Source organism: Esox lucius, chromosome 7, assembly GCF_011004845.1.
Source record: "Esox lucius isolate fEsoLuc1 chromosome 7, fEsoLuc1.pri, whole genome shotgun sequence".
NCBI lineage: Eukaryota > Metazoa > Chordata > Actinopteri > Esociformes > Esocidae > Esox > Esox lucius.
Genome location: NC_047575.1, coordinates 24,467,646 through 24,477,484, shown reverse-complemented (window position 1 = coordinate 24,477,484; position 9,839 = coordinate 24,467,646). Strand labels below are relative to the sequence as shown.

Here is a 9,839-nt window from a genome sequence, read left to right as displayed (position 1 = left end):
TACAAAAGAAATGCGGTTGGCCTAAAAAAAACATCAAGAGCGACTGTAATAACAACGATTTGAAGCAGTATGGAAGGCTACTTGATCTTAAAATGAACACTAGGTGGCAGGGTAGGATAAAAATAATCTATATTAAATACAAAATATGCGGTACATAACTCTGAACACGTTTACTGATCATCTAAATATATGCAGATATATATGTGCATGCATATTAATCAAATGAAAATAGTCGTTGCTCTACAGAATAATCGATTGGCAAGGGTAGCCTAGTATGGCCTCGCGAGAATAGTGGTTAGATCTTTTACATTACACAAGAAAACTGAGCAAAAGCGTAACTACATTTAGCCTGCTCTTACATTACCATAATTTTAGGTTGGCCCATAAATCAAGTGGATTAACAAGCAGACAACAAAACGGTAAAGAATTTCAGTACCCAATACTGAGCTTTCTGGTTTCTCATTGTTTAAATAAAATAAATAATATATGGATATTGGGCCCTGAGATTTATGAAAAATCATAAGAATTCCATTTAGGATCTTTGTAATTCGTCCCCTATGTATTGGTGAATATAGATCAGGGCTGTCCTGGAGATCTACAACCCTGTTCCTGGAGATGTACTGTCCTGTAGGTTCTCTCTTCAACTCTAATTTAGCACACCTGATTCTAATTAGCTGGATAAAGGCTTAACCAGGTTAGTCACAAACAGGGCTGAAGAGACAGTAGATCAGTAGGACAGTATATCTCCAGGAACAGGGTTGGGCAGCCCTGATATAAATAATTAAGATGTTTAGCCATCCAAATATTTTGGAGAAATAAAAAGTGCCTTATAAACTTGATCATTCCCTGTGAAGTTTCATACATGTCTTTAAACAATGGACAAACAGCTGCCAGGTGGTGTATAACCTCACATAAAAAAAAGCTAGGTTTATATTTTATTCCACTGTTGTGAAGAAATCCTGTTTTGCATTATGCAGTTTCTTCGTTTTCTTTGCTTTTGAAACCAGTTGATAAGAGATTGATCCAGGATCAGGATTATTCTGTGGTAAAGGCAAACAGTCTGACATCACTTGCTCAAACATTATCTCCCCGGCTTGTCCTCTCTCTGTGTCCAGCAGGGCCACTGACTTCTTTTTAGTTTCCTTTCCATATATTCTTTTTGCCAACTGACTGGTTTCATTGCACTGGGTCACAGAACCCTAAATCGCTTCAGTTAACATTGCAGAGCTATTATTATCTGGATATGCTTCATCAGAGGTTTTCCTCTTCGTCTTTCTCTTCTTGCTATTGGAGGATATAACGGCACTTGCCTCGTCCAGTCTCACTTCCATTACATCCAAGTTGTCAGTCTTTCCTTCCAGGCTAGGATTTTGAGCAGGATTTTTGTTCCTCTGGGGTAGTTGAGCTACACCATGATTTAGTCTATCCCCAGGTTGGACATGGGTGCCAGACTTTTTCTTTGATTTTCTCTGAGATACAATGTCAACTGGCGTCAATACAGATTCCTCCCACTCCTCCAGGACAATACTCTCTTTGTCCAGGGGAGCTGCTGTATCCACGTGGTTGATGGGACAATTGTTTTTAGATCTCTCTCTTTTTGTCTTACTTTTCCTTGGGCTTGTGATCTCATCAGTTTCAGATACTAAACTCTGAGATGGAGTGTGGTCCTTTTGATTGTTCTCTGTTGCGTTCAGAGGTATTGTTAAATCCTTATCCTCACTTTTCTTCTTTCTTTGTGGAAATGTGTCAGTGGTGTCAGACACAGCACTTTGGAGAGTGTCATGGTGTTGTTCAGTTTTATCCTCTTGAAGTACAACTACGGTGTCATTGTCAAGGGAATATTTCCTCTTCTTCTTCTTCTTCTTCTTCTTCTTCTTCCTTGTAATCATGTCTTCAGACCTCTCAGTCTTCTGTTTTGGTGTGTGCAAATTCTGGTTTTCCTCATGTTTGCGCATTTTCTTCAGTTCACTGATTTCATCAAATGGATATAAAATGCTTGCACTAAGAGGTGTCATTTCGGAATAATTTCCTGCAGTCTCATTACTGCAGAAAGAATTTCTTTCCTTTTTACGCTTTTTAATTTTTAGAAGAGAAACTGCACTATTAATTTGCGCCAAAGAACCCTCCATGTCTGAAATAGTTTTATGCTTCTTCTGGTCTATTAATTCAGCATATTGGACTATAGAACTCTCAATTGTTTTCTGGCATATCTCAGTATTTACCTGTAGGTTTGTCTCATCATATATTGGGGGGACTGAAAAGTGTCTTTCTTTTTGGATTCCTATAGCCTCGTCTACGTGTGACTCTGAATTCAGTTTATCTAAGTGTTCATTTTCAGATGTGTCATGTGCTATGGAATTCTTATCCTTTTTCTTTTTCTTTTTTTTCTTCAGTTGTTTGTCATCCCTCAGAACTATTGCTGCCCCTTCACCACGGGATAATAGCTTGGCATTTTGGTCCTGTCTTGTGACCATTTCTTCATCATTACGGTGTGACTCCCTCCTACTCTCCTTGTTTCTCTTCTTTTTCTGTGGCATAATCACTTCACCTGACACAGAATGGCTGATATTATCCTGGCTGATCTCAGAAGCCTGTCCTCCCAGTATGGCGTCTGTACCCGCAGAGCTGACTAGATCCTGATCCTTTTGAACTTCTAGACAGGGAGGTTGACCAACTGTCTCATCCATACTTTGATCATTTTCGCTCCCCCTGAACTTCTTTTTCGCCTTCTGCTTTTTCTTCTGGCCTTCGGCCCTAACAGCAATATTTGTGATGGCTTGCTCTGTTAATGAGAGGTGGAGACCTCTAAATTCAGGTTCCGCCTCTCTTTCTCTAGTCTGGTTCTGGTGGTCACTTTCCTGCACTTCATTATTAGGGGAACGTGTCTCCACGGCCAGATGTTTCCTACTTATGTCTTCATCCTCAGATTCCTCACTGAAAAGTTCTATACTTGTAACTGTGTCCCAGTCTGTCAATGAAATATCTCTGTTGGCATTTTCTTCCTGTCCATCTATACTGTCAGCAACATCTATCTCAGGTTCTTCTGCATCAGTCTCATTGTGACTCCGATGAGATGAATCTCTCATCACACGACTTCCTGATTTTGGGTTAATCCTCTTTTTGGAAATGTTATCTTTCTGTGACTTGTTTTGCAATGAAAAGCTCTGCTTTGGTGTTTTGTCTTCCCATAAAGGAGTTTGTTTTACACTTGGGAGATGTGTTTTCCCTTTGCACAGTTCCTGTATCTTAAAGGAGGAGGCTTTGCTGGCTTCAGGGAATGGATTATGCCAAGGTTGTCTATTTGTTTTCTTCAGAAATGGTGTAAAAAGGCAATTGTCCTATATGAAAAAGAGATGTTTGACAGTATTAAATGCTAAATCACATACGTAATAAGACTAAAGTGCGTAGATTAAATATGATTATTTTAAGTCTTACCACCACTCTGATGTCATCATCACTATTGTCACATTCCTTCTCCTGTCTATAAGCCCAAAGAAAGACCCATCACTATACACCTCAAAAATACAAAATCATTCAAAAGAAGCTCAATGGGAGATTGTGTTCTACTCTGTGTCATAGTGTAAATCTAGCTAAAGAGCACTGAACATTTCCAGGAAACTTACTCTGACAGTGGAGAGAGTTCTCCTTCGTCATCCAGATGTCTCTTTGGTAAACCGAGGGCTAAAGTTGCTTTTCCTTTAGAAAACTTCTTCAGGGTTTTGATGCATCTAAAAAATCCTCCAATTGCTGACCTCTATTGGAAACAGATGGATTTAATGTCAGGGAGACTGAGGAAAAACATTTAGATGTGGGGAAAGCATGTAAATTAAGCCTGTATATGATGCAAATTAAAAGTATCAGAAGCTAGACAGTAACTTGAGTCAAGGGGAGTTGCTTACTTACCGCAAAGGTCACACTCTTCCGTAGAGGTAGGTGAGTGTTTCTGTATGCTCTTTCCCGACTAGATAGTCTTTTGCCTCTGTATACCCTCTCCAGGAAGGGAAAGGAGTACTTTTTCAGTCCAGGTTTCTCTGCTTTCCTCTTGGGATGTTTCACAGCAGGTGAGACTTGCTGCTTCCTTTGGGAAGGGACAGGTCCATCTTCTGCCCATGCTTCCTCCTCTGATTCTACAGAACATGAGGAGTCTAACGTCTTGCTAGAGTGATCTCTCCTCACAGACCTCACGGCCAAAGACACTGGTGCTTGAGTTATGAACAGGCTGTCCGCGGAGTCACTGCAGAGAATCAATGCATTATAACAAGGATAAGCGACTTTCATTGCATTATTGAAACATTATGGAGAAGCACTGCAGAGGACACAACTCCGACTTAATCTTTCCATGTGTGCTTACCTGTCGGCTGAAGACTCATGGTCAGTGACAGGATGAGACAACATGTGTTTCTGACCATTAATCGAAGCCTCGAAATATTCTGAAATTTCTTTCACAATTACCAGATCGGGGGTCTCCAGAACTATCTGGGATGAATGTTCATCTGATTCTGCTTCATAAACGCTTTCTGAGTCTAACCGGCAGTGCTCATCCTTTTCTTCCATGTTGTTGTTATTGTTCTATCGTTGGTTGGTACCGTTTCAATGCAAGCGTATATAGCGGTTATCGCTTATAACAACAGACTGCACACGCGGATGGCTTTAGATTCATACGGCCAACCAGGAAGTGAGGCGAGGAGACGTTACACGTCACGTGAGAGAATAGTTGTTGGACAACTAATATACTTCAAAGAGTTACTAATTGGGAAGATCTCAATTTCATACCACTAGCGTCTTCTTTTTTTCCGTCCCATTCTCAATCCGCATTCGAGGATTCTAGGAGGTTTAAAAAAATATGTCAGATTGAGCTTCCCTCATAGTCTTGCACCTAACAAGTGATCTTTATTCGCTCGAGGCTTGTGATTCCTACAGGATACAGAATGGCAGACCTCAGCAATACTGAAAAGTTTAAACTGTTTGTCCCGGAATTGAAGGATTTATGTGAAGGTGTACTTATCACAAAATGTTTATTGTGCTATTTCTTGAAAAACATTAATTAATGTTGCTTATCTGAATTGCTAAAGTGGATGTAATGCTGCTATGCTATGTAATAAACCAAAAGCTTTACTGTAACTTTTTATTTGCTCGTTAGTGTTGCAGAAAGGGCTGAAGAACAACTTTGCAGACGTGCAAGTTTGTGTTGTGGATTGTCCAGACCTCACGGAAGACCCATTTCGATTTCCCGTCAAAGGTAACACGCATTGAGGATTATAAAAATATTTGGGGGGTGAGAATGTGTTCTTGTATGGCCACATTTATTTGGGTGCGACGCTTTGATCGTTAAAATTGCTCAGTCCACCTTATTACCCAACTGGAATTCATCAGGAGGAATCAGATAATACAGTTCAAATGCCCACCAATTTCACTAATTATTTTTGTGTGTTAATGCCGAGTGCCGAGGACTCGTTATGGATATGTGGATTTTGCTGGATACGATCATTTAATTTCATTATCCATGATCGGATAATTCAGAAACCACAGTTTATGGGTTGCTGAGTTCATAATTGGATGAGTCAGCGACTACTGGGACGTTGAACCTACTGCTACGATTTGATTCTGATAAGCCACACCTGCTGTCTTTTCCACAGCGAAGCTGAATGTGACGCTCGGTGAAAACCGTTAGGCTATGTCTCAAAACCGATGGTAATGCCGATGGAGCATGTCATATTACAGACTGTAAATAAGTACCTCACTCAAAACGTTAACGCTACGATGGAGCGAGTCAAGTGCCGTCCCCGAAAATTCATGTACCATCATGAATGCGCCAGTTTGGGCACCATGTAATCAAAACCACTTGCTTTCACACTTGTAATTTTGTGGCTGACGTATATAGTTGTTTATACTTGTAGATCATGTACACATTAGACAACCTATTACACCACCATCCCAAAATGGAAGGTTTAAATAAATATTTTGTTAATCGCGGAAGTCCCAGACTGCATCTTTAGATCCAATTGAAAAGCCTTGATTAGAATGGAAGAATTCCATGAACACCAACTAAAAGATCTCAAGGATCTGGAGTCTGAATAGAGGAATGGTCATAAATGTAGGCTATTATTTATTCATTTACAGTAGATGACTGTCTGATTCAGATCAACTTAAAGTTAGTAGATACATTTTAACAAGCTAGGTGGAAAAATCAAGAAACTCAACGTGTAAATTCTACATAATAATTTCACTGACATCAAAATTCAGGTCTGGAAAGAAGACAATACAAACCAGAAAAAAACATTAGGTTTTTAACCATAGCAAGCATTAGTTCATGAAGTCAACAGAGGGGTGTTTGTAGTGTTGTTTCAGGTAGTCTTTGATTTGACACTTGTTTATTGGTAATTTATGGTTTATTCCGTTTGTAATCATTATTGAGATATGCATATTATGTTGTTGTTTAAATTGTATTGCCTTGCATTTCCCCTGTTACGCTCTGAGTTACCAACAACCTTATATGAAGCTGCTCTTTACCTCTTACAGGGTTGTGCGGCAGTCCACGCATTACAGATGTTGGGGGAGTGCCCTATTTAGTACCATTGGTGAAAGTGGACAAGGTAGGCTACAAAGAAATCTGACTGAAGTCATTTTACATGAATACATAAAGGACCAATACACTAAATTCTGTGATTGTGAAGTTAACATATTAAATTATTTTAAGATATATTTTGCATAGATCATTTTTGTATTTATGTTGTTGAAGGACCTATGTAGCTTTTCTGAAAAAAGAATGGATAATTATTTGATTTGACAATGGCAGTGCATGTATTGATTTTATTTTGGTTATCAAATGTTTTTATATACTCAATCATCATACACTAATGCATCCTTATAAATAAAATAATACATATAGAATAAAAAAATAACAGTAAACTTACAATAATTATTTGTACTCCCTCATTCCACCTGAGTGACCCATATGTCTACTTTAAACCATTCCCTATAACAATGACTTTGCATTTTCTACTGTATTAGATTAGACTGTATCACATTATTAATTTTCTTTCATTCACACTGTGTATTCGAGCAGTGGCCATTCCTTGTAAATAATATCAAGAAAAGTAATAACTCCATGCCATGTTAGTGCATGTGGACCATGAAAAACCATAACTATCTAAAGTTATGGTTTTTCATGTATTGTTATTGTGCATGAAAGCATATTCTACAAAATTTAACAAGTATTAAATAAAATGTGGGGAAAACTAAAGTTTTGTTTTATTTACTGCTTTGCCTATTTTGTATTCAAAAGATTGGGGTGTGATATTAATGTTTACATTATTGTTTTGGGATAAAATTATGTTTACACTAACTGTCCATTTTCCCACAATGTAGTCTACTGTGCTTAGCCTTACCATTGTAGATTAGCCTCTGGGTGTAATACAGAAAAACCAAAACCACAACCTTTTCCAGAGTCTCTAGTGAATATAATTTTTTATGGAATGTGTTTGTAAGTGCACCTGATGAGGGTGATTTTCCCACTGACTCTTTAGGTTACTGTAGCTTTTAGTTGATAGCATGTCTTGTGGGCGTCTTACATCAAAACTAAACACATCCATGTGTTCCAGAGACTCTTATGATTCCATTGGGGTTATTTATAGCTCCAGCCATACTTGCAGCTCCAACAATTTAGTCATCGTGATTGTTATTTGACAAGACAACCATCACTCATGACTCTGGATGGATTCAGCTGTATTTAACGGGCAGTCTCGATTCACATTTTGGCTTTTCGTGCCAAACATACAAGCCCACAAGTGGCCAGCAAAGTATTATTTACTGTAATGACTAACATCACCTGAACAAAGTAAAAGTAAAAAATGGCACAGCTGGCATAAACACTACAGAATCTGGTGACAAATAATGACTTGACCAAATTGATAGACTAACGATAGACTTGTGTTGACTAATTATTGATCCAGCAATGTATATAACTTCTACCCAAAGGACTACAACATGAATTCTGTATCAAAAGACCTCGAGCTACCTGGAGCGTTCATTCTTGGTGCAGGAGCTGTGTCTTCCAAAACTGTCGGAATGAATGCTGAGGTAGTCTAAAAGTATCTTGCCATACATACAGTATATTGTATGACCTTTTTTGGATTAATTTATTAATCAACTTGGCCTTACTTGACTCACTTGAAGACATTTAATCCTCACCTCACAGTTGATGCCTCTGGTGCTCACTGAAGCTGAGGGGAGGCATGCAGTGAATAGCAGTTGGATTTCCTCAATCAATCCAGCAGATGGCCAGTGCCTGCTGGAGAAATACAGTGACCAATTCTCAGACTGCAACTTCGGTCTGCTGGCCAATCTGTATGCATGTGAAGGAAAGCCTGGAAAGGTAAGTAATAAATTGTGGATGGTGTTTGATTAATTCCATGTTTGCTATTTGGAAAAATAATAAAGATTTTGATAGTCATATCAGAGTGAGATTTCATTTGATTTCTGTTTAACCATTGTGCAATAATCATGTTTTGTGTTCCAGGTGAATAATACACACCATGGGTTATGTATTTATTTAATATGAAGAATTTACCCTTTATGTTCATTATTTAAATAATGTTTTACCCAAATAAAGACCATGTCTCTGTTTGTTTCGAAATGTTTACTTTAGTTCAACGAATATTAGCAGAAGAGAAGTGTCTCTGAACTGGTTGAGTAATCAGGGCTAAACATTTAGTTTCCCCCTGTTCTGGTCAGGTAATTGAGGTCAGAGCCAAAATACGAACTGGAGAAGAGAGCCTTGTGGGTGCTCTGAGGAAGAACATGGAGAAACACTACCCTGATAAAAGCATGGCTTTGGGGGGAACCTTCATCATCCAGAAAGGGAAGGCGAAAATCCATATCATGGTAAAAACTCAAAACATGTAGTAGACACGGTTTACAGACATTCTGTTGTAGTTTTGAGGCAAAAGTCATGTATTGGCGATTAATTCAAATGTTTGTCATGATATAACAGTAAATGACACCAATAGTCAAAACTCAGAACCGCCTGTATTACTGATGCCAATGTTATATTGAATCCCTTATATTGTATTTCTGGCGCCCTCTGTGTGTAGCCAAGGGAGTTCTCAGCCTGCCCACTCAACACTGACGAAGAGGTGAATCAGTGGCTAAAACACTTTGAAGTCAGTGCACCTCTCATTTGCCAGTCTGTGATGGTCTCCAGAGACCCTGTAAGTATGGACTTAATCATGCCTCTAAGAGAATTTTGTTTGCTGTCTGCACTATGTTGTGAATATATATATATATATATATATATATATTTTGTTTTGCAATCCAGGGTTTGGACTTGCGTGTGGAGCACACTCACTGCTTCAGTTACCATGGAGAGGGTGGCCACTACTACACAGACACCACTCCTGACATTGTGGAATACTTGGGCTACTTCCTGCCTGCTGAGTTTGTCTACCGTATTGACCGGCCAGAGAAAACCCACAACATCTGAAACCTGACAACAGTTGACAGTTACACCAAAGTCTTTTTATCTGGATTGTTTCTTACATTGTGCATGGGCAAAAGGGCTTTGCTCTGATTCTTTGAAAACAAAACCCCACATGGTTTAAGTCAAGATGGATTAAAAACTAAACAATGGTAACAATGACACAGAAACATCTCAAGAACACTTAATCAAGTAATGGTGACATTTCATTATGTTTTTCTCTGGAGAATAAACTACATTCTTGGATGATCTGTGGTTTTCGTGTTATTTACCAGATTTCCTCCCAAATATCATGCCCCAAGTTCCCAACCATAAGTAGCCTAAACCAGTGGGTCATAATCCCCCCCCCCCCAACAATCATCAA

At 38.8% G+C, this 9,839-nt stretch overlaps 2 protein-coding genes across 3 annotated transcripts; one reads left to right on the top strand and one right to left on the bottom strand.

Moving 5' to 3' along the window:
* Positions 1-765: 765 nt before the first annotated feature.
* On the top strand, positions 766-9,726 carry c7h11orf54 (linkage group 07 C11orf54 homolog). Of its 2 annotated transcripts, none has more exons than XM_034292958.1 (8): positions 766-894; positions 5,141-5,239; positions 6,520-6,593; positions 7,978-8,079; positions 8,198-8,374; positions 8,734-8,883; positions 9,093-9,209; positions 9,317-9,726. In XM_034292958.1, the coding sequence occupies exons 1-8, from the start codon at positions 876-878 to the stop codon at positions 9,479-9,481; spliced, it is 903 nt and encodes a 300-aa protein (XP_034148849.1). In that variant the 5' UTR covers positions 766-875; the 3' UTR covers positions 9,482-9,726.
* Positions 903-4,674, bottom strand: pho (phoenix). Its single transcript, XM_010870705.5, has 5 exons — positions 4,352-4,674; positions 3,904-4,234; positions 3,624-3,754; positions 3,436-3,481; positions 903-3,338 (listed from the first exon to the last, which is right to left on the bottom strand). Exons 1-5 carry the CDS (start codon positions 4,552-4,554, stop codon positions 1,200-1,202), a joined length of 2,850 nt encoding a protein of 949 aa, XP_010869007.2. The 5' UTR covers positions 4,555-4,674; the 3' UTR covers positions 903-1,199.
* Positions 9,727-9,839: the final 113 nt, after the last annotated feature.